The 24,181-nt window shown below is 34.7% G+C and overlaps 3 protein-coding genes and 1 pseudogene across 3 annotated transcripts; 2 read left to right on the top strand and 2 right to left on the bottom strand.

The window, feature by feature from the left end:
• Positions 1 to 705: 705 nt before the first annotated feature.
• On the bottom strand, positions 706 to 6,538 carry LOC120198447 (MLO protein homolog 1-like). Its single transcript, XM_039199795.1, has 15 exons — positions 6,521 to 6,538; positions 5,480 to 5,584; positions 5,347 to 5,404; positions 5,010 to 5,266; positions 3,496 to 3,612; positions 3,326 to 3,386; positions 3,128 to 3,213; positions 2,954 to 3,028; positions 2,530 to 2,618; positions 2,070 to 2,119; positions 1,922 to 1,962; positions 1,566 to 1,739; positions 1,441 to 1,476; positions 1,229 to 1,357; positions 706 to 1,101 (listed from the first exon to the last, which is right to left on the bottom strand). The coding sequence occupies exons 1-15, from the start codon at positions 6,536 to 6,538 to the stop codon at positions 706 to 708; spliced, it is 1,692 nt and encodes a 563-aa protein (XP_039055726.1).
• Positions 6,539 to 10,229: 3,691 nt separating this feature from the next.
• Positions 10,230 to 15,953, bottom strand: LOC120197879 (annotated as a pseudogene).
• A 414-nt stretch (positions 15,954 to 16,367) lies between these two features.
• On the top strand, positions 16,368 to 18,714 carry LOC120198165. Its single transcript, XM_039199534.1, has 5 exons — positions 16,368 to 16,628; positions 17,499 to 17,631; positions 17,811 to 17,907; positions 18,167 to 18,253; positions 18,404 to 18,714. The coding sequence occupies exons 1-5, from the start codon at positions 16,568 to 16,570 to the stop codon at positions 18,536 to 18,538; spliced, it is 513 nt and encodes a 170-aa protein (XP_039055465.1). The 5' UTR covers positions 16,368 to 16,567; the 3' UTR covers positions 18,539 to 18,714.
• A 648-nt stretch (positions 18,715 to 19,362) lies between these two features.
• LOC120198658 (glyceraldehyde-3-phosphate dehydrogenase B, chloroplastic-like) lies at positions 19,363 to 21,859 on the top strand. Its single transcript, XM_039199961.1, has 10 exons — positions 19,363 to 19,648; positions 19,720 to 19,833; positions 19,948 to 20,115; positions 20,200 to 20,367; positions 20,456 to 20,616; positions 20,730 to 20,791; positions 20,870 to 20,919; positions 21,068 to 21,474; positions 21,557 to 21,695; positions 21,752 to 21,859. Exons 1-9 carry the CDS (start codon positions 19,550 to 19,552, stop codon positions 21,690 to 21,692), a joined length of 1,365 nt encoding a protein of 454 aa, XP_039055892.1. The 5' UTR covers positions 19,363 to 19,549; the 3' UTR covers positions 21,693 to 21,695; positions 21,752 to 21,859.
• Positions 21,860 to 24,181: the final 2,322 nt, after the last annotated feature.

Raw genomic sequence — 24,181 nt, 5'->3', positions numbered from 1 at the left:
AGCTGCTCACGAGCTTTTCGAGTCGAATATCGAGTAGCTCGTTTCGGCTCGTTAAGAACTCGAGTCGAGCTCGAGTCGAGTCCATTCGATCCGAGTATTTATCGAGCCTTGATCGAGTCAATCTCGAGTAGCTCGCGATCTGTCTCGTCTCATTTACAGCCCTAGTCCGATCAATGTGAAATCAAAATATATAGCTTGCTTCATTCTCCTCCTCCTCCTCCTCTCCACCGCTAGGATCTACAAGAAGATATTCCATCATTAAAGAAAAAAAATGAACTTTTAGGGCTATTTTATAATTTTCAAAAGTAAAAAAATAAAAAACAGTCGGTCATAACCATTAATAATTAATAAATATAGTGACCAAAATAAGAGCAAATTGAAAATTAAACGAATAAACTGTAAATTTCTAAACTTTAGTGATCAAAATAGAAGTAAAAAATGTTGAGTGATGTACTTTGTAATTTACCCTTTTATCTGTCATATAAAGAAAACATTAACAAGTAAATATAAAATAGTACTATGAGTGTACTGTACCAAACATAAACTGTGTGAGTAATCCTAAACAAAATTAAATCTTTCATATTGATAATCAGTACTTGAGTTGTTAAACTACTCCTCTACCAATTGAATGGAATACCAGTACACAAATTAATCAAGCAATTTTAATATTTCTTTTGGATTACAATGAAACCAGTGAATTAAAGATCAAGGCTTGACAAATGAAAAATCAACATTACGTTGTTGATGATGATGATCAAGCGGTGGGGTTGCATGTCGAGGAGGAGGAGAAAAAGCCTCAATATCAGAAATTTCCGTATCGGAGGGGTAAGAATAGTTGGAATGTGTGGGAGAATTGAGAACACCGTCCGTTTGATCACCGGCAGTGGACCGATGTTTGTGATTGTGTAACAAGTGTAACGGCGATGCTCCTCGGCTCGGCGTGGTGTCACCGCTCATTGACGGCGAGGCATGGCTGTTCAACCCAACGGATCCTTCCCCTCTTGCTTTGTTCTTGTTTCTCTTCTTGGCAGCCCTGTGCCAATTTTTTAGAGCTTTGGCTGTTTGCTCCTCGAATATTGATTTCTTCATGTGAGATCCCATCTGCATTAAAACCAAATACAATATAGACAAATTTAACAAAATCGCGAGTAATGTCGTATACAGTTACCGACTACTTACTGTATTAAATCGAATTAAAAAATAATTTAAACCCGAAATGATCACTGACCTGGGTCACCAAAGCATAGAGTGGAAAGGTAATGTAGCTGCATAGAATTTGAAGGCACACCCCAAGAAGAACCCTTCCGATTACGAAGTACAATTTCTCATGGATACATGACCCTATGCTGTACTTAAACTGTACCATAAGTATATGAATACATGTTAATTGATTTCTTTCAACAAAACATGAGTTAATTAATCATTCTCTTAATTACTTACCCAAACCCATAGGAAATACGCCATTTGGAACGCATTCTGCATGAATATATATATATATATATATATATGTCAAATGTAATTAATAAAACAAATTTTCAAATAATAATCCTCGGTTAATTAATTACCTGGAACAGGGTATAATGTATCAAGAAGAGAATCCACTGCGGTCGATTAAACCAGAAATACTTGTTATTAGGCTCCACCACCGGCGCCCCTCTCACCACCGCACTCCGGTCTTGGATTTCTTCCGCCATATCCATTATGATCACCTCTAGCTTTGTTCCCACTAACAAAAGTATCTGCACAGAGATTACCGACATTAACTCTATTTATATTCGATGGGTGTATTTTTTTATGATTTATGGACAGAATAAATTTCATCTCGAAATGTACAATATTGATAGATTATTATATATTAATCTTATTTTCAAAGATTATATAGATAATTAAAAATATAAAATTAATTAAGGATGTGTCCTACCGTCAAGGGGACCAATGACAGCCAGCTGAGAGTTTGCCATTCTGCACCATGTATATATAATATATTATAAATAATAAATACTAATATTTTTACTACTTAATTGAGTAACAATATCGTAATAAAAGAGAAAGGGGATGGAATTATTAACTGTAAACGTTTAGAAGTAAGAAGATGACAGCCAAACCCCATAGAGGAGTACTGCAAAAGGAAAAAACCCAAAAGTTATATATTATTATTACATAATAATACACATCAATATTTATACCATATTATTATATAATATATATTAATATTTATACGGCGATTAATAATTTTTAACGGTTTTATTAATAAGAATTATGGTTAACACATACCGATAGTTTAAGATAAAATTAGATTAATATTAAAAAATTGATGATTAATTTAAATTGAAGATTATAATTTGTGGATTAATTTAGAATAAAAAGTAATTTAAAAGTAAAATTAAAATATTTAAAAATTCAGAGATCAATTTAAAATAAGAACCATCAATTTAAAATTATAATTTAAAAACATAATATGCAATTAACTCTAGTATTAATGAATAATATTTAACATCAAATAATTAACTTAAATACTTTAAAACAGACCTGATTCCAACTACGACTTTGAAGTCGTCTTCCATGGATCTTTTGATGTATTTATGGAAGTCAAATCTTGTGTTGGCTGCAAAATGTGCCTGCGTTTGTCATTAATTCTTTATAATTAGAGTAATTAGTGAAGGAAACTACTAATAAAATAAGATGTTGTACCAATAATAATTGAATTATGTTGTATTAATGACGTTGGTGGAATAAAATATTTTATGATAAAAAAATATTTATAAAATTATCAATTAAATTATTTTTATTAAATATATATCTTATACTAAAGATTTGTACACATTTTTATTAGTCTCGTATTTAATTATTGAATATATAAAATTATAATTTGTAATTATTTTATTTAAATACTATTAAATATATAAAAATCATAATAATAATAATAATAATAACTACGTTAATAATTACTTACGTTGATAAATCCGTTGCGCATGGTCAAATAATCCACCTTGCTCACCGAACCAAAGAATTGCCTGAAGAAGGCCACCTGCAAATTATCTTAAGATCGTTACTTTCTCAGCTCACTATTAACTCGCCAAATACATGATTCATCGACTCAATTAGAAAGAACTGGGTTGGATCTTACCATCCATTTGATGCCAGGAATTGCAGAGAAACCAGAATGACGTTTCACGAAGGAAGTTTGATGCGTTAATCTGAACCTTGAAGGATCTGCCGTGGTAAAATTCAAATGCAAGCATCAATATCAATCCCCATGGATTCTCTTTTTCCACATGAGGAATTAGGGTTACCCAGAAATCGAGGTCAATCGAAGAAGACATACCATTATTGTACTGGTACTCGAGGGTTTTGGTTTCAGATTCCCAGGCCTCCCATTTCTTCATCTGAACCGAATTCAATCAACAGGAACTATAATGAGTTTTGTTACCCAGAAGCAAATCGGTTCCAGTTGATTCTCAATACTGGAAAATGCAAAAGAAAAAGAAAACTTACTTTGGCCTTGGCAAGGAAAATGGTGGCTACGCTGTAAAGGACATGGAAAACCGCAAGCGCAAATATGAATATGTGCAAGTCGTGCATACCGCTTTGTGAAATCAGGGCAACTTTACCCTGTAATTTCATACAACAATTAAACACTTTAATCACACTTAATTATTACCCTCAAAAAGAAAATTACACGTACTTATTCAAAAGCTATTAATATTTTGTATTCTAATTAGATTAAATAAACGGATATAAATCACATTTGTATGTTTATTTATTAAATAACTGAATTTAGACATAAATATATTAATTTATTTACGTTCATGAACAAATACATTTATTTATTTAAATTTAAAATGTTTTTATAAAAGATACTGAAATATTTTTACATTTATTCATTTTTCTTATAGTGTGATTATATTAAAAAATTATAACTATGTTCATTTATGGTTTGTTAGTTTATTATTTATGAATGAATTTTTATTTATTGGTGAACATGTAAACATATTAAACGAGTATGTTTATGAATATTAAATTGATAAACATAAATAGAATTATAAAATTATTCATGGATATGAACTAAATATGAATAAATTTAAAATAAAATAAATAAACATGAACACAAATTTATTTGTTTAAACTTGAGTAATTAATAATCTAATATCATGTGTTTAAATCTCCTAAATTCTAATTAGGGTGAGTAAAGAAACTGAAAAAATCAAAATATTTAAATTGAATAATAGAGTTTAAAATTTATAATTATCTCAATTTAATTAGAAATCACTTTTTATTCAATCTATAGTTAATATATTTTTCTATCATATAAAAATATTAGATAAACTACAAGTTTAGTACCTAAACTATTACTTTTGTTCCGTTTTGGTACTCAAATTTTTTTTTTTTCAAAAACATACATAACGTTTAGTTTATGTTTCATTTTGGTACACATGGTTAAAAACTTAATTGTGATGTTGATGTATCACCATAAATTAATGTCATGTCATCATTGAAATAATAAAAATAATGGCATGTCAGTAGTTCTGTTAATTTTTAACAGTAATGTACCAAATTAAAACTTAAACTAAATGTTAGATATAGTTTAAAAAAATAAAGTTTGAATACCAAACTGGAATATAAATAATAATTTAGGTACTAAACGTGTATTGCCTTACTTTTATATTTCTATTAGAAACAACAATGTAAAACGCAATTATTTTAAAAATCGTCTCGTCTATTTTATTTACTTAAAAGTTAAATTTAAAAAAAAAAACATTTTCAAAATTTACCAAATAATATAAAAAATCATAATCCAAAATTAATTTATTAAGATAAAGTCTATAGAGTCAAAATCTAAAATTAATATAAAAAAATCTAACTGAAGTATCATAAACGGTTCAAAAACCTTAAAAAATCAACCAAATTGATCCAATCAAATCCAAAGTCCTAATTATTATAGTTGAAATACGAAAAATGGCCGGCCTAGTGAATGAAGCAAAAATGAAAAAGGGAGTCGGCATGTATACTTTACTGCAAGAATCTTTTGATGCGGATCCGGCCAAGACTCGACGCCAAACCATATCTTTACCATCAGAAAGTAACTTCCTCCGGCGGTCATCTTCGCCATCCCCTTTTTTGCTATCTTTATCACTGTCTCCACCATAAACAGACTTCCGTTTGCATGGAAGCATCGAATACCCTATCTTCTCCGGGATACATATCGCCGGAATCGAATAAGTTCCGATAGTTAGCAGCAACGATATGAATCCCAGCAGCATCAGCTCTGCAAACTCAAATAAAATTTATCAACAACAAGTATCATATATGATTAAGTCGCATAAATTAATAAAATAAAAGACTAACCGGCTTTGATCTTCTCCAAAGCTTCCATCATGGCTTTCTTCTGACGTTTTTGAAACCACTGCAAGGTTTATAATCATCATTAGCATAGACATTAGTTTAGACGACTGCAATCAAGTAATTAATCCTTAACCACCTTTCCCAGAGAATGAATTCCATGTTCTATCAGTATTGAAATGATCACAAATATTGCGCACACGGCTGCAACAGCCCATGTCGGGGTTTCCTCCAGCGACCGTTCCTTACTGTAATCACCAGCCATTTTCGCAAATTAAAAAAAAAATTAACAAGAATGTAATAAGGAAGAAGCCTATAAATGCAAGTGGCCGGTAGCTTGTTTTTTTTCATCCGAGACACGGTCTCTAGCTATAAACAAATGATTTGTCATAATTTGCATGGTTTTTGCCGAATGGAGAAGTAAAACGTTGGTGTTGGTCAATGTGTTCCGGTCGTCTTAGTGAACAACAATAATTCCCGTAGCTTAGGACAATATAGAATGAAAGCCGGCCAATGCAGTCCAAGGGGGAGAATGTCATATAAAGAAACAGATCTTTGGATCAACCGGAAGATTATATTTTCAAGGTTAAATTATGCAATTAGCCCCTGTGATAAACAATCGTTGATTGATCTACAATAATATTTATGAATGAGCTGGAAATATTTGGATTTATGTTTCTGGATCTTTCTTTTAGTTTCATTACACTCGAAGGCAGTTTGGAGCACATGGACCAAAGGAATTTTTATTATCATTCTTTCTTATAATTAAGGATAAACTACACAAAACATCATCACTATTTTTATTTTATTACTTTGGTTAGAGGGATTAAATGTAGTATTGATGTTTAAATTCATATCTCTGTTGCTACATATGACCGGATCAGCTCACTGGTACAATGATATTTTATTTCTTTGCCCAAGTCTAAGTTGGGCCCTCTGACCGACCCATTAAGTTATTATTATTATTTAAGTGTTCCATTAAATTAATATGATAAATAATCAAATATTAATTTAATTAACAATTTTTTAATTTCATTAAAAATTATATATATATATATATATATATTTTAAAAAACTCAAAATTTGTCTAAAATCTAAAAAAATCCCCAAACCCTTGAATTTATAATTTTAAAGACGTATTACTCTTGTCGGTAGTCACTAACCATTATTAAATGATCACCCATCCACCACCACTCATGCATTAATCAATCATCTTCTTATCGTCACCCCGATATCCCAAAACTCTAAACTTATATCCTTACATCTCAAAACTTGAAATTCTTAAATCTTTATTTCCCAAATCACGAGGATGATCAGATATTAAGAATTAAAGGACTCAAATTTAGAGATTTAGAGGATTGGGCGATGTTAAGGGATATTGTAACACTCCCAACCCATACCCGACCCGAATACGAGTCTGAGATGTCACATTGACTTTTCAAACTTTGACTCTTGACAAAATTCATAGAAAATTTAAAACTTTCATTAAAATAAAAGCGGTTTATTTACATAATTGACCAAAATAACCAAAATCGATCAGAGCATATTCAACTCAATAAGTTAGTACATGCCAACTATATTCAAATTAACCAAACACATTTAAATCATCTATTTTATGATCTGAAATTTTGTAAGGGAGATGCTGACCTGTCTTGCTCTTCATCACTTCTCTTCTCGCTTCTGTAACTTACGTGTGAAACAATCACACGCTAAGTCTATGACTTAGTGATGCAACTAAACATATAATGTAAACTATAACTTGTAATAATGCCGTAACCATCACTGTTATCATATCATATCACTCATATCCTTATTCATATAACAAATACCTAGAACACCTATACAATAAATCATTACATGTAAAAACATACACACATATACTCATCACTCATCATTTCCATCATTAACCTTATTTCACTATCAATATTATTATCATTTATATCACTTAAACATATCCTCTTATACCTATTATTTTAACCAACATATGACTCATTCATTCATACAATCCAAATATAATTATATAAAACATGTAATACAATTCATAACACAAAAACATATAAGTTACATGTAATATGGTTATTGTTATCTCTTTATTAGCCTATGTACACATGTGAGAACTATAGATATGTGAGTCTATAGAAGTTGTGCACTAATGCTGTCACCACAGCTCATGTAAATGCACCAAAGTGTCGCGTAAAAATGCACCAAAGTGCCATGTAATGTCCATAAGGACCATATAGAAATTCCTTAAGAATCATATACATATACCAATGATCAAGTAGGTGTCTCAAAAGACCTCATACATGTTCCAAAGAATACATATATGTCTCGAAGGACCGCGCAGACCCTCGACTCTTGGCATGCCAACTATACCCCTAGCTCTCATGACACATAACATGGGCATTATCATTTATGTCATTTCACATATTCATATATACACATAGTTCACTTACGCGTAGAACATTTTCATAAAATTCACATTTACATCTCACATAACTTATATTCTTTCTCACGTAGTCACATAGATCCATGTCATATAACATATATCCAAAGTGCATATAATCACGTAGATCATATCATATAGCTTAGATCATTTCTTAGATGTTCATGTAAACCTACATATCATATCTTGTTCACATATAATTATATATACTTCATATAGCACATAGAAACACCTAGAACACTTCCACATAGCTTATATAAATTTTCCGAGTCCTTTCATATTACTCGATAACATATATCATATATGTATATACTAACTTATCTTATATATTCATATCATTATTTTTATATTAAAGTTTCCTAATAGATATATTATTCTCATTTCATTCTATAATTCAATCTTATTTAGTTCCCTTAACTCTCATTAAATCAAAAAGCTCTATTATACTAATTCTCATAATGGATCATACCACTATGTACTTGTCCAACTCATGTTTCTATTAAGCATATACTGTTACACATGTTTACCTAGTTCCTAACACTTCTCATGAACTCACTTTCATCATATTTTCCTATTATCCCATATTTTATCTCATAACCATGTATTCACATAGTCTTATATTTCATTATCATATGACTTATATTTGTTCTCCTATAACTCTTCATAGACATCTATTTCCATTTCCATATATCACTTGACTTATCTTCTATATTCCTATAATTTCTTAACTTATTTTATATTCTCTCATTAACACCTAATAGTGTTTTTGCGTAAACCACATAACACATACAAAAACATATCAATTCATATAATCAAACATACATACCCTTCATGTTGTTAACATACTTATGATCAAGACTTAATGAGCTATTACTATAGGAAATAGACTTATCACAAGTCCAATTTCCATATAATCTTATAAAAATAAATTGCACTCACCTTGGCCTCACTACGTTCCAATCCACTTATGATTTCCTCTTTTTCGATCGAATCTTAACTTGATAATCATTCTGGAACTTGTTCATGTTCGATATCTATATAATCACACATTGATATATATCAATATCTAATTGATATACTATAATCTATCATTTCTTAGACTAAAAGAAAGGTCTATTTCTATTTCCCCTTTGAAGTGCATCGATACATTCTACAGTGCATAGATGCATTCTTAACATGTGCATCGATGCACTATCCATGCATCGATACACCAATCACCTTTGATGTTTTCATTTTAAGGGGGTATATCGATGCACTCCTTATGCATCGATGCACTAATTGCATTCGATGTTTCTTCTTTAAAGAGTGCATCGATACATATTGAATGGGCATCGATACACCTTGCCCAGAATTTGTATTTTAAGCCCGAAAACCATCAACTTTTCACTCAATTCTTCTATTTTAAGCCCCTATCATGTAATTAAACTCAACTACCATTACTTAAACCAACTTATATTCATATAAACCATCTTTATATTCCATAACTCATCATGATTCTTAAAATTAAGAATCTTGCTAAACTTTTAACTTTGTTATTAATCCTTTCTAACTTCATAAATCTCTTATTCTTATTGATGACAAGTCAAATTCAACTTTCAATTCTTATTATAAACTCTATTTCAATATTTCACTCAAGAACTCCAAATCTTTAATCCTCCCTAACTCCTTTATGTTTTGATTTTAAGATAACTTAAGCTTAGTTATCATCTAATGATCATAACCCAACCTTAAATTTAACCAGAAATTATCTAAATAGAAGACTCACCTTTGGTTCAAGGCTTCATGTATGAAGAAGGAAGAAGAGAAGAGAACTCTGGAACATTTTCTCTCTTCCCACGTGGTTCCCTTATCTTATAAAGGAAAATAAAAATCTTACTTGTCAATTGACCATTTTACCCTTTAATTCATTCAATAATTATCAAACCACCTTCAACTATATTTCCAATAAGTCATTGAACTATTTTACTTTAATCACCAAATTCCGAAATATTTCAATTTGGTCACTAACCCAATATTGAGGATGTTACAGATATGGTCGATCACTGAGAGTCGACGATTGGTGGGTTATCGTTAGGTGGTGGCCAACAATAATAATGAAATTTTGGAATTAAACTTTTTATAAGTTTGAGTTTTTTTAGATTTTAGAAAAAAATAGATGTTTTTAAATAATAATAATTTTAAGTTTTTTTTTAAAATAAAATTTCAAAATTTTATAAATATATTTAGTTTCATGTTTTGAATGTTTGATGATTGCTTAAAGATCTTTAACTGATAAATACTTTAAATAATAACATTGAAAACGATAAGCGAATAAAAAATATAATTTAAATATTTATTTTTTTTCAAGTCTAATTGGTTTTTTTAATATGGAGTAATATTTAGATGATACGATTAAAACTCACTCATTGGAACATTAAATACGTGGATAACATAGGTGGCCCAAAGTACATAATCTCCGTTTGGAACGACCATCACTTAATCATATTTGTGGATAAGAAGCTATAGATAATCATGTCTCTGATTTCACCTTTACAAAATCCATACTTCCTTAGCACCCCTTCTTTAACAAATCCAACCTTCTCCAACACCCTTTGGGACCTTAAATAAACCGAGTACAAGTAATTTCCCTTATAACCAGATTAGTGAGAATGCGAAATAAAAGCGGAAAATAATACCCGAAATTGATAACGGAGTTCAGCCAATTGTGCTTACGTCTTCGGACTGCTGCAGATCTTTTACTAAGAGAGAAAATTTACAGGTGTTTACAAAACACTCACTACTCACAAGAAAGCTCTCTAGTATTGGGAGAAAGAAATGATTTTTAGGATGGTTTTGAAGCTAAATGAGCTAGTGTATTTATAGTTGAAACTTAAGGACTTAATCATGTAAATACCCTAAAGTCTAGTGACTAATTATGATTATCCCATTACAATATTTCAACAAACATTTACCAAACTTTGAAAAACCATTTTTCAAAGAAACATTTACCAAACTTTGAAAACCATTTTCAAAGAAACATTTACCAAACTTTGAAAACCATTTTTTCAAAGTTAGTTGCCAAACTTTGAACTTTTAATTTGGTGCATTGCTTGACTTTCGACAATCTCCCACTTGAAGACTGATTTTAATCTGTCTTCACACCTCGATCAATGCAGCAATATTTCTAGTCCTGTTACTCCAGCATGCCAACTGAAGTTGAACACAACTTCAGTTTGTCCGTTGTCACCGTCTTTGTCAATATGTCTGCCGGATTTTGAGCTCCACTAATCTTTTCAAGCTTTAAAATCCCATCTTCCAGAAGAGACCGGATAAAATGATATCTCAATTATATGTGCTTCGTCCTGAAATGAAAAGACGGATTCTTTGCTATATGTATAGTACTTTGACTGTCGCAATACAAGACATTGTTTTCTTGTTTCTTGCCTAACTCTTCCAAGAAACTTTGGAGCCAAACTATCTCCTTGCTGGCTTCCATAACAGCGACATATTCTGCTTCAGTTGTGGAGAGAGCAACTATCTTCTGTAGTTGAGAAACCCAACTCACTGCGGTTCCTCCTAGAGTATAGACATACCCTGTAGTGCTCATTCTGATGTCAACATTTTCGGCTAAGTCAGCATCTATATAGCCTGCCAGTATCATATCTCCACCTTTGAAACAAAGTGCTTTGTTTGTGGTACCCCGCAGATATTTGAGGATCCATTTGACTGCTTTCCAGTGTACCTTGCCCGGATTATTCATGTACCTGCTAACAGCTCCCACTGCTTGAGCAATATATGGTCTGGTACAAACCATGGCACACATCAGACTTCCAATTGCTGAGGCATACGACACCTTCACCATGTGTGCACGTTCTTCCTCCGTCTTTGGTGACTGTTCTTTGGAGAGTCTAAAATGAACACCTAAAGGTGTACTTACTGGTTTAGCATCTTGCATGTTAAACCTAGAAAGTACTTTGTTGATGTACTCAGTCTGTGATAATATCAAAGTCCCCGACTTTGTGTCTCTCTTGATCCTCATCCCAAGAATCTGCTTTACAGCGCCCAGATCCTTCATAGCAAACTGCTTCGACAATTTTTGCTTCAAGTTTATAATCTTTTGCATGTCTGAGCCTGCAACGAGCATGTCATCAATGTATAATAGTAAAATAATGAAGCTATTGTTGAACCTCTTTATGTAGCAACAATGATCTGCTTGGCATCTGGTAAAACCATTGCTACCCATAAAGCTATCGAACTTCTTGTACAGTGCTTGTTTTAAACCATACAAGCTCTTCTTCAACTTGCATACCAGGTTTTTGTTTCCTGCCTCTATGAAGCCTTCTGGCTGCCTCATATAGATTTCTTCCTCCAAATCACCATGAAGGAAAGTTGTTTTTACATCTAACTGCTCAAGATGTAAATTTTCTGCAGCTACAATTTTCAACACCAGTCTGATTATAGACAGTTTTACAACTGGAGAGAAAATTTCATTGTAGTCAATACCTTCATTTTGCTGAAAACCTTTGACAACCAATCTTGCTTTGTAGTGTTTGCTCCCATCGTGTTCTTTTTTGATCCTGTAAATCCACTTGTTGTGGAGCGCTTTCTTGCCTGGTGGTAATTTAGCTAATTCTCACGTCTGATTTGACATAAGCGAGTCCATCTCATCTTTCATGGAAGACTCCCACTTGACTGAATCCTCCACTTGCATTGCTTCATCATAGCACTCTGGTTCACCATTGTCAGTCAGCAACAAGTAGTGCAAAGAAGGAGAATACCGTTGGATTGGTTTAAGAATTTTGGAGGAGCGTTTCAGTTCTGGTGTGACTGGTTCTTCTTGAACTGCTTCAGGACTGATCTGAACATCATTTCCAGAAATCTCCTTGAACTCAGCAAATTCCTTTGTTTCAGCTTCAGTATTGGAGCTACTTGATTCTATGGTTGACCTGTATTTGTACATCACATTCTCATTGAAAATGACATCTCTGCTTCTGATGATCTTCCGATTTAGTAGTCCCAAAACCGGTAACCGAACTCATCACCGCCATAACCAACAAAGGCACATTTGTTGGACTTAGCATCAAGTTTACTTCTTTCAGCAGAGTCTATGTGTACATAAGAAATACAACCAAACACTCTTAAGTGTGAAGGGTTCATTTCTTTCTTTCTCCAAACTTCATCTGGTATTCTGCCATCCAAAGGAACTGAGGGCCCACGGTTAATCAAGTAAGCTACAGTGTTGATAGCTTCAGCCCATAGATATTTGGGCAATCCGGCATGTATCCTCATGCTTCTGGCACGTTCATTCAGAGTTCTGTTCATACGCTCTGCTACGCCATTATACTGCTGTGTCATGGGAACTGTTGTCTCTATCTTGATCTCATTATCTACGTAGAAATCTCTGAATCTTCTATTTTTGTACTCTCCTCCATTGTCAGACCTCAACTGCTTGACTTTCAAACCAGTCTCATTTTCCACCATGGCCTTCCATTTTCTGAAGGTATCAAAGACTTCTGATTTCTTCTTCAAAAAATAAACCCACACCTTCCTTGTAGAATCATCGATGAAGGTGACATAATATAATGAGCCTGTAAGAGATGGTCCCCATACATCAGTATGAACCAACTCTAACTTTTCAGCCTTGGGTGTCTTACCAATCTTTGCAAAGCTGACTTTCTTTTGTTTGCCAAAGATGCAATCCTCGCATAGTCCGACATCTACATTCTTTAGATCCGATAACTTTCCCTTTTACAAAAGTGTCTTCATCCATTTCTCGCTCTTATGGCCAAGCCTTTGGTGCCATAGGTTTGATTTTCCATCAGCATCTGCTACTACAATGATATTCTCTAAATTTGAGGTTACATAGAGAGTACCGGTCTTCTTACCACGAGAAATGACGAGTGCTCCTTTGGTAATCTTCATTCACAGCCTGAAAAGGTTGTGTTATATCCTTCTCCATCAAGTTGTCCTACAGAAATCAAATTTCTTTTGAGGCCAGAAATATGTCTCACTCCTTTCAACGTCCAAGTGGTCTGGTTTGGCAACTTTAATCGGATGTCTCCTTTTCCAACGATCTTCAAGGTTTCATCATCAGCTAGATGTATATTCTCAAAATCACCATTAACATAGTTCTCCATGATTTCTCGACATGGGGTGGATGGAAAGATGCCCCTGAATCCAAGATCCATGATTCAATCAGAGTGTTGACGCTTAGAATCATGGCATCACTTGTCTCCTTTGTCATGTTGGCAGATTCATGTGCACCGGTATCTTTCTTCAGTGCTCGACAATCTCTTTTAAAGTGACCCTTCTTGCCACAATTATAACAGGTAAAATCTTTCTTTCATGTTCTTGATTTGCCCCTTCTGGATTTCGATATGCCACGATTTGAATTTCTTTCTGAAGTTCTCCCTCTGAACTCCGTGTGCAAGGCTGAGGAGGTTGATGCTTTACCCGATTCTCTCCATCGAATTTCTTCGCTCAGTACCAGATCTTGAACATCGTCGAATTTCAATTTACTATTTCCCGACGAGCTGCTAACTGCTGTAACAGTAGCATTCCAACTGTCTGGTAGAGATGATAAGAGAATTAAAGCTCGAACTTCATCATCGAATTCAATTTCCACTAAACTCAACTGGATTGTGATTGTGTTGAGTTTATTTAGGTGTTGTGCCATCGATGCCCCTTCCGTCATCCGCAAATTGAATAATCGCCTCATCAAGTGCACTTTGTTTGAGGCTGATGGCTTCTCATACATACTGGAGAGAGCTGCCATAAGACACGTCGTGGTCTTTTCCTTTGCTATGTTGAAAGCAACATTGCGGGATAACGTCAATCGGATAACTCCGAGGGCTTGTCTGTCGAGAAGAGCCCAATCTTCATTCTTCATACCCTCTGGTTGCTTTCCTGAGAGAGGTTGATATAGATTTTTCTAGTACAAAAATATTTGATCTGCATCTTCCAAAAGCCAAAGTCCGCACCATTGAACTTTTCAATTTTCACCTTCCCTTCGTCTGCAGCCATCGCTCCCACTCGAATCTGGTTTCGTTTGGATCGTTTCTGATAATTCTTGCGAACCACCGTGTATTAGAACACCTCCGTCGACAAACTCGTATCACCGATAAAATTTTTACTATTCATGAAATTTACTATTCACATGAATAGTAATGAATAATAACCTCGCAAAAAAATTGACAAAAATCACAACTAAAAGCTCTGATGCCAATTGTTAGGAAATAAACCGAGTACAAGTAATTTCTCTTATAACCAGATTAGTGAGAATGCGAAATGAAAGCAGAAAAATAATACCCGAAATTGATAACGGAGTTCAGGCAATTGTGCTTACGTCTCTGGACTGCTGTAGATCTTTTACTAAGAGAGAAAATTTACAAGTGTTTACAAAACACTCACTACTCACAAGAAAGCTCTATAGTATTGGGAGAAAGAAATGATTTTTGGGATGGTTTTGAAGCTAAATGAGCTAGGGTATTTATAGTTGAAACTTAAGGACTTAATCATGTAAATACCCTAAAGTCTAATGACTAATTATGATTATCCCATTACAATATTTCAACAAACATCTACCAAACTTTGAAAAACCATTTTTCAAAGAAACATTTACCAAACTTTGAAAACCATTTTCAAATAAACATTTACCAAACTTTGAAAACCATTTTTTCAAAGTTGGTTGCCAAACTTTGAACTTTTAATTTGGTGCATTGCTTGACTTTCAACAACGTTTTCCACCTCTACCAAAGCTTCGAGCCTTACCAACCCTTCAAACACCGAGAACACATCGGAAACAGCCATCCTCTGCGCGGTCGAGGCGATCCCTTGTCCCCAGTACTCGGCACTCACTGCATATCCAATGCGAGCTTTGGCTCTATCATTGCCCGGCCTTGGCTTGATCGAGACGTATCCGATCGAGTGATCGTCTAAATAAATGGAGCGACGATACGGTTGGGGTATGGCAACGTTCACAAGATATGACAAGGCCTCTTCCTTGGAATTAATGGTGTTCCATCTCAAATATTAGGTTACTTTGTCGTCGCTTGCCCATTTTAGGAAGTCGTCGACGTCGGAGAGGCGGAAACCGCGGAGGGAGATTCTTGATAGGTCCATTAGTAATGATTAAGACAAGGTTTTGGAGAGGATTTTGCAAGACTTGGAATAGATGGAAATGTACGTGAAATGTATGACAGTTGGATTGAAGTGAGAAATGAGAGGCAGATCAAATAATGTACAAGTTGATGCTTGGCAGCTAATGATTGGGTGCTAGGAGTTCCAAGTCCAAGCTGCTTACTTTATTCAAAATCAATTATTAAATTGATAATATATATATATATATATATATATATATATTATAAAATAGTTATACTTATATGTTGAATTATATTTTGATATAATAATAAAGGTAAAATATTTTTGGACTTGAATTGAATTTTTTCAAAAATTTATAAAATTTTCAAAAATAATTCAAAATTCATTTAAAAGTTAACTACTAAAATAAAATAGATTAAAAATAAAAGGAATAATTATTATGGTTTATTCAAAAAAATAAAATTTAGGGTTAGCAGAAACCGGTCCAATCTAAAAAGTTAAGAGCTTGGGCCGAAAGGAGAGCTGCTGATCCACGGTGAAATTTGGTCGGCAAGCTCGAGGCTGTTTGTCAAGGGCAGCATAGATAGCATCGAACTCGCTCGCCCACTCACTGTCAACTCAGGAGGGAGTGGCTACTGGGTTGGATTTATTTATTTATTTTGTTTCCCTCGAACGCTCAACTGTCCCCCTTTCATTTCTTGCAAAATGTCTGTACTTTCAAATTCCTTGGTTTCATCAACAAATCCTCCAACCCAACTATTTTCTGGTAACATTTCCGTTCTTCCTTTCTCTTTTCTCTCTTTATATATATAGTTTTTAATTTTATTGTTGTGGATTCATTGTAATTGATACAATCTTTTTAACTTCTTTTATTTTTAATGGAGTATGATTGCGGGGGGGGGGGGATCATAGGAACATATGAATTAATGCTCGTTGTCACCTTGTAATGGGATTAATTTCTCAGCGTTGAATCTGTTGATGGGTCTGAGAACAGTCATCCTTTGAAACTTTATTGATTCTAAAGTAATTAGCTAAATGCATATTTTTCTGCAGTTGAATATGATTGATGGTTTTTACTTAGAAATTTTATTAGGCTTGCATTTAGTTGTGTGCTCCAACTTCAACCCCCTTTATTTTTCAAATTCTTTTCACTGATTGCAATATTTAGATCGCTACTGACTTATTTCAACAAAAATGGTTTGTGATTTACTTGTTATTTCTCAGCATATTCTTTGAAAAAATCTATTTGGCACGCCATTAAATCTAAGGTAGTATTGACTGCAAGTGCTAGGAATAATTAGGAGTAGTTTGGGGGAAATTAATTGTTAGACTTGATATCATTATGGTTCAGAACATTACGTCTTTCGCGGCAAAAATCTGGGTTTAACATTAATTCACATTTCTGATCTCGGAAATTTGTCGGATCATAGCATCATCGTCTTGGTATTGTTCATCCTTTGAGATCATAAGATTGTTTACCTTTGCTCTTTGTGGTACTCAAATGTTACAATTAGTTGACATTAACTCCAATTTCTGTTCCATGTGAGCATCATCGTCTTGGTATTGTTTATCCATTTGGTTTTTAAAAGATTTGAAAGGTTGTTCGTTACCTTCCCTGCACAATTTGTTTTGCTAGGTTCTCATCCAAGGCCTGCGTGGCAAAGCTTTGGGAGTGCCAACTGCCCCAACTTGGCATTCAATTCTAACAATTTAAGGAAACTGCATCTTTCTAACTCCAGTAGGGCACTCACTGTTCATGCTTCGTACAGGTATCGCCTTTGGGACAATTTGAAGCCAAGGAATGCTTGATAGTACTTGACTAACAGTTCATATTCTTCTACATAGGAGCTACTGAAAGAAGTACTAGCAAGTGAATACTTAAGTTTGTGTGTGTTGCATATGTATTTTGTTCCCTCTTCTACGTTGTCTGTTTTGTATGTTCTTACAGTGATGGTGGAAGGTCAAGCAGTTCAAGCGCCTTTGTTGGGGGTTTTGTTTTGGGAGGGCTCGTGGTTGGTGCACTTGGTTGTGTATTTGCCCCTCAGGTGAATAATACCTTGCGAATGGCCCTATTACTCCATTTTGTATATTTTTTTTTATTTTGACAGATGAAAATGTCCTCATATACTTGTCAAAGGATTACACTCTTTAGCTATAGTTTCATAATCAACTAGCTTTATCATTCCGATTTTTTACCACTTTTTATGACTAAAACATACAGCCGGAACTCTGGGAACTATTATGTGTTTGACTATTTCTTTTGGAACTTACTACTTAGATAATTCTGTTGTTTGCCTTCTGTAGATCAGCAAGGCACTAACTGTAGCTGATAGTAAGGACCTAATGAAGAAACTGCCTAAATTCATATACGATGAAGAAAAAGCTTTGGAGGTGAGCACTTACTCTGTTCAGAATTATCGTCTTCTAAGTATTGGAATGACTTGAGTACTATATGCTTTGAAGTTGAAGCACCTGCATTTATCTTTTGTTTAAACTTTATAGCTTTAAAAGCAGAATAGTGAGTGGCCTTTTGTTGTGTAGAAAACACGGAAGGTACTGACAGAGAAGATTGCTCAGCTGAACGCCGCTATTGATGATGTTTCCGGTCAGCTTCGATCCGACGACGCCCCAAATGGAGTTGCTGTAAACTCTGATGAAATTGAAGCAGCCATATGAATTGCCTTGCTATTCACATCATGGTTTAAATGGTTTATTAGTAAGAAATAATAGGGAATTTGTTGTAATTTTCCTATTTTCTCCACAGACACTGTAACTCTGTCTTTGTAATATGTGGTTGAAGAAACATGAATACTTAAAAAGGACTTTTTTATACATTAAAGCAAGATTCTCAAGGTTTTCCGCCCGGTTTTAAAGAGCAACAGTTGAAGTGTTTCTTATTTGTAATGTTGGTTTTATAAATAGCATAATTTGCTACTACTTGGAACGGTCTTGCTTCAATTAAATATCTTGCATGCTTCTCCCTGTCTCTAATAAGTTAATAAAACCCGATCTTGTGTTGATTCGAATTCAAAATGATACGAAGAAATGACCCAAGCTCAAAGCTATTAGAAATTTTGATGTTCGGAATTGATTTGAAGCCGTTAATTGATAGATATGATCATTTGAATAAGGATGGATTGAGGGAGGATTAATGGGATCGTCTTTTGATCTGATTTCCTCCTTACAATTTTATATATTCACCCTCTTAATATAAAATTGTCTGTCCGTGCGTCTCAACATTATCCGTACTCAAAAATGATCCCATAGCCATAAAATCATAGCTTGGGCACGGCTCCACTGAGCCAGAGCCTGGTCATTCTCTCTCGAGGGCTAGCTTTAAAGCTACACGTTACGTTCATTCGCAAACGCCAAGCAGATTTTTCTTGGAATCCCATAATTTGTTTGTCGTGATTAAACACATGGTCATTTCTGAAACAGTGCAAGACTGCACGTGCGGTCGAGAAAAATATAACAGCGGATGACGGAGCTGTGGCTCAAATTATGAGCTTTCTTCTCCCACACAATCTTATCACTTAATCTCTCTGCACAAACCATATTCACCACACATTCTTTTAATTTTCTTTCAACCATAATTTAAACGTATCGTCCGAAACAACGAATTAAACTGTATAAATAATCCAGGGGAGGGGAAATTGATGTTTTAGTTTTAATTGCAGCTGATCACCCATGGCAACTCACGCTGCTCTTGCTCCTTCGAGAATCCCTGCCGGAACTCGGCTCCCTTCTAAGACTACTCACTCCTTCCTCACCCAATGCTCCTCCAAGGTCTCTCTGCTGTTTTCTCTGTTGCTCTTTGATTTGGTTTTCGGATTTTTCATTTTGGTTTTGTTGTGCAGAGACTGGATGTGGCTGAATTCTCTGGTCTTCGATCGAGCTCGAGCGTCACCTTCACCAAGAATGTTCGAGATGCAACCTTTTTCGATGTGCTGGCTGCCCAACTCACCCCAAAGGTTCATTCTCTGGTCTTTAATGTGCTCATGCTTGATATTGCCAAGTGATTTATCATGTTAATTCTTAACTGTTACCCATATGGCACTGATGGATTGAAGCTGTTTGAAATTTAGACTGTAGGTGCACCATCAGCTCCTGTTAGGGGAGAAACAGTTGCCAAACTGAAGGTTGCAATCAATGGATTTGGACGCATCGGAAGGAACTTCCTCCGATGCTGGCATGGCAGGAAGAACTCGCCCCTCGAGGTCGTTGTCGTGAATGACAGTGGTGGTGTGAAGAATGTAAGTAACCCTGTTTCACTTATCATGCTTTTAAAGAGTTAACCTATGAGGTTTGGTTCGGTTAGTTCCGTTCATTGAACACAGGCATCACACTTGCTGAAATACGACTCGATGCTAGGAACATTCAAAGCTGATGTGAAGATAATCAACAATGAAACCATCAGTGTTGATGGTAAGCTCATCAAGGTCGTCTCTAACAGGGACCCTCTCAAGCTTCCTTGGGCTGAACTTGGCATCGACATTGTTATCGAGGTCGGTCTTTTCCCTTAGTGCTAACAGAATTTGGCCTACAGGGAACTTTCTATAACGATAATAAAAACATTTGACATGTGTCTTACAGGGAACCGGAGTCTTTGTGGACGGCCCCGGAGCTGGAAAGCACATACAAGCTGGTGCCAAGAAGGTTATCATAACAGCTCCGGCTAAAGGTGCGGATATTCCAACCTATGTTGTTGGAGTCAATGAAGGAGATTACGACCATGAGGTTGCGAACATCATCAGGTCGGTTTCGATTAAGGAGTTTCCTGCTTATAAAGCAGTAACAACGGTCATTCTCGTTTTCAATTTGTTCTGGTGGTTTAGAATTTGATTGCCATTTTGTGCTTGCACTGCAGCAATGCTTCATGCACCACAAATTGCTTGGCTCCTTTTGTGAAAGTCATGGATGAAGAGTTTGGTAAATCATATATCATTTCACAAGCTTAAACTTTGGAGATGGACCTTTTCTCACTTTGCCAAAACCTCTAATTTGCAGGCATTGTGAAGGGTACAATGACAACCACCCACTCTTACACCGGGGACCAGGTAATCGTACTAATTAACCGAACACGAACACTCCATTGACGAATTCAGAAGTTGCATACTCGCAACAATTAGGTTACCATTAATAATTATATGTCAAATGAATTGTTTGGAGCACGAAGAAAACTAAAATAACATGTTGATGGTCCAGAGGCTCTTAGATGCTTCGCATCGCGACTTGAGACGAGCCAGGGCTGCAGCATTGAACATTGTACCAACAAGCACGGGTGCAGCCAAGGCTGTGTCACTCGTGCTTCCCCAACTCAAGGGCAAGCTCAACGGGATCGCACTTCGTGTGCCAACACCGAATGTATCGGTTGTCGACCTTGTTGTGAATGTTAAGAAGAAGGGCATTTCGGCTGAAGACGTGAATGCTGCTTTCAGAAAGGCTGCCGAGGGACCATTGAAGGGTGTGTTGGAAGTGTGCGATGTTCCTCTTGTCTCGGTGGACTTTAGGTGCTCCGATGTCTCCTCCACCATCGACTCTTCCTTGACTATGGTCATGGGAGATGACATGGTCAAGGTGGTCGCCTGGTATGACAATGAATGGGGTTACAGGTGAGCTTTAAGCAAGAAATAAACAGGCTATCTTTACATTTGAATTTGTAGATCAATAACTTTTACTACGTGATGTGCACAGCCAAAGGGTTGTTGATTTGGCACATTTGGTGGCAGCCAAGTGGCCCGGTGCGGCCGCAGACGGAACCGGTGACTCCTTGGAGGATTACTGCAAGACAAACCCAGCAGATAAGGAATGCAAAGTTTACGAGGCCTAAACGGCTGTAACTTTATTATGGTTACCTTTTACATGCTGATGGTATAGTTACTGCTCAAAGATGTTTTCCAATGTTCATGTAAACAACAAATAAACAGGCTCATTTGTAATGACAGCAGAGTGACATGAACAAATTAGCATTTCAATTCATGCAGCTCTTTGGATTAATTACTTGTTGCTATGAATTTGCATCCTTCCTTTCTTTGAAAACCCTTAGATGGTCTATACATATATATTATATATACATGTATGTACACATTTAAGTGTACACAGGTGTTTCAGAGTTTAAAGAAAAGTGGAACAAACACGCTTGAATCAAGGTCACTACACCGCATAGCACGGCGGCGCTTGCTTCTTTGTTCCCGCCTTCGGCTTCGACCTTTGCTACCAAGCTTATTCGCACTATGAGCTCGATTGTTGGGTTTTTGGTCGATACCGGTGCACCTTTCATGGTCAATGCCTACTCTTATTTTACTTAATAGGGATTAACCCCAGCACAGTTAATATAGAGTATGCATTGTTAGGGAACTCCACAGAGCCCATGACCCTAAGGGTGTGTTTGGTTCATGAAATGTAAGATTATCAGTGGGAATATGATCACCAGTGAGAATAAGATTACTGAGAATGTTGTATTTTGTGTTTGGTTCGTTTAACTAGAATGTAAGATTATAGTGTTTGGTTAAAAGAATAAAATATTATTGAAATGTATATTTTACCAAATTATCCTTATTATATATTTATTTTTTTAACAAGTTGAATTCTACTATAATATTATTATAATTAATTTATATATTTTCTTTAAAAAATTTAAATTCATAAAATTTATATATTTTTTTTACAAAATTGAAAAGATAAATAGGTTTAATGAATGGGTAAAATTTTATTTTAACCCCTAAACTTCATATAAAATTTTAATTATGGATTTTTTTTGTAAATCTAAAATAGTTTAAGGATAAATTTGTAATTTAACATTTGTAGAATTTTTTTATTCAACGACATAATAATGATATTTTTGAAAAAAAATTAAGGACATTTTAGTCTAAAACGCCTGTAATCCAACAATACCTAAGGGAAGGGGTAATCACATTCCCGGTAATATACTCCCAAAATACCACTGTTGGGAATAAAAGATTATCGGGGGTTGTGAATGTTTGTCAACCAAATGGGGGAATGACATTCCATTCCTCGGTAATCCCACATTCCTTGAACCAAACACCCCTTAGGGGATGTTTGGTTCGAGGAATGTGGGATTCCCATGGGAATGGAATTCACATTCCCATGTTTGATTGGTCGGAAATCTCATTTCCGGTAATGTTTTATTACCAATAGTAGATTTTTTGGGGTATATTACCGAGAATGTCATTATCTCCCTTTCCTTAGGTATTGTTGGATTACCGGCGTTTTGGACTAAAATGTCCTTAAATTTTTTTTTTCAAAAATATATTCTTCTGTCATTAAATAATAAAAAATCTACGAAGGATAAATTACAAATTTATCCTTAAACTATTTTAAATTTACAAAAAAAAAAGTCTATAATTAAAATTTTATATGAAGTTCAGGGGTTAAAATAAAATTTTACTATTTCATTAAATCTTTTTATATTTTCAAATTTGTAAAAATATATATATATAAATTTTATGAATTTAAATTTTTTAAAGAAAATATATAAATATTTTCCAACTTGTTAAAAATATATAATAAGGACAATTTGGTCAAATATGCATTCTAATAATATTTTATTCCTTTAATCAAACGCAGTAATCTTACATTCCTGCTAAACCAACCAAACACAAAATACAACATTCTCAATAATCTTATTCTCTGGTAATCTTACATTCCCACTGGTAATCTTGCATTCCGTGAACCAAACGCACCTAAGGTTACCTCAACCATAACATGCTCAATGCACAGATCGATGCTATTAGGTCGGCTGTCCATATTGTCGTATTATTGTAGTGCATTATTTTATTGAAAACATGACATGATATTGTTGATTCAGATTAATAACGGTCGCCATATTATTAAAGTATTAAAAGAAGAGAAAATAACGTCAGTGATTAAAAATGCCTTATAATATACGAATTTAACCAACTTTTTTTGGATTTACCAAAATGACCAACAAATTCGCAACGCAAATTCTAATTTCGTAACCCAGTTTCCAATTTCGCAATGCGAATATGTAAATCGCATTGCGATTTTTCAAATTCGCAACGCGATAGTCAAATTCGCAAAGCGAAAGTCAAATGTTTTTACGTGAAACACAATATTAATTTTGCAACACAAATGTAAACAGTGTTATCGCAAATCATCTCTAACCTAAAACCCTAAAGCACAACTCAGTCCCATCTCCATCTCTCACTCTCTACGGTGACATCCGTCCCCATCTCCGACGAAATTCGTCCCCATTTCCGACGAAATTCGTCTATCTCCATCTCTCAGAGCAACCCTCACAATTATTCATGGTCAAAAATGGAAAATCAACCACCGAGG

This window comes from Hibiscus syriacus, unplaced genomic scaffold (genome assembly GCF_006381635.1).
Source record: "Hibiscus syriacus cultivar Baekdansim isolate YM2019G1 unplaced genomic scaffold, ASM638163v2 tig00117056_pilon, whole genome shotgun sequence".
NCBI classification, from domain to species: Eukaryota; Viridiplantae; Streptophyta; class Magnoliopsida; order Malvales; family Malvaceae; genus Hibiscus; species Hibiscus syriacus.
Note: the sequence above shows the minus strand (reverse complement) of the source record. Positions and strands in the feature narration are given on the sequence as shown.

Coding starts and splice junctions, on each gene's coding strand:
- LOC120198447 (XM_039199795.1), bottom strand. Junction 5,267..5,346: donor TTTGGAGAAGATCAAAGCCG/GTTAGTCTTTTA, acceptor TTGAGTTTGCAG/AGCTGATGCTGCTGGGATTC. Junction 3,214..3,325: donor CGAGTACCAGTACAATAATG/GTATGTCTTCTT, acceptor TTACCACGGCAG/ATCCTTCAAGGTTCAGATTA.
- LOC120198165 (XM_039199534.1), top strand. CDS start 16,568: ATGTCTGTACTTTCAAATTCCTTGGTTTCATCAACAAATCCTCCAACC. Junction 17,908..18,166: donor GTTGTGTATTTGCCCCTCAG/GTGAATAATACC, acceptor TGCCTTCTGTAG/ATCAGCAAGGCACTAACTGT. Junction 18,254..18,403: donor ATGAAGAAAAAGCTTTGGAG/GTGAGCACTTAC, acceptor TTTGTTGTGTAG/AAAACACGGAAGGTACTGAC.
- LOC120198658 (XM_039199961.1), top strand. CDS start 19,550: ATGGCAACTCACGCTGCTCTTGCTCCTTCGAGAATCCCTGCCGGAACT. Junction 19,649..19,719: donor TCACCCAATGCTCCTCCAAG/GTCTCTCTGCTG, acceptor TTTGTTGTGCAG/AGACTGGATGTGGCTGAATT. Junction 20,116..20,199: donor ACAGTGGTGGTGTGAAGAAT/GTAAGTAACCCT, acceptor CATTGAACACAG/GCATCACACTTGCTGAAATA.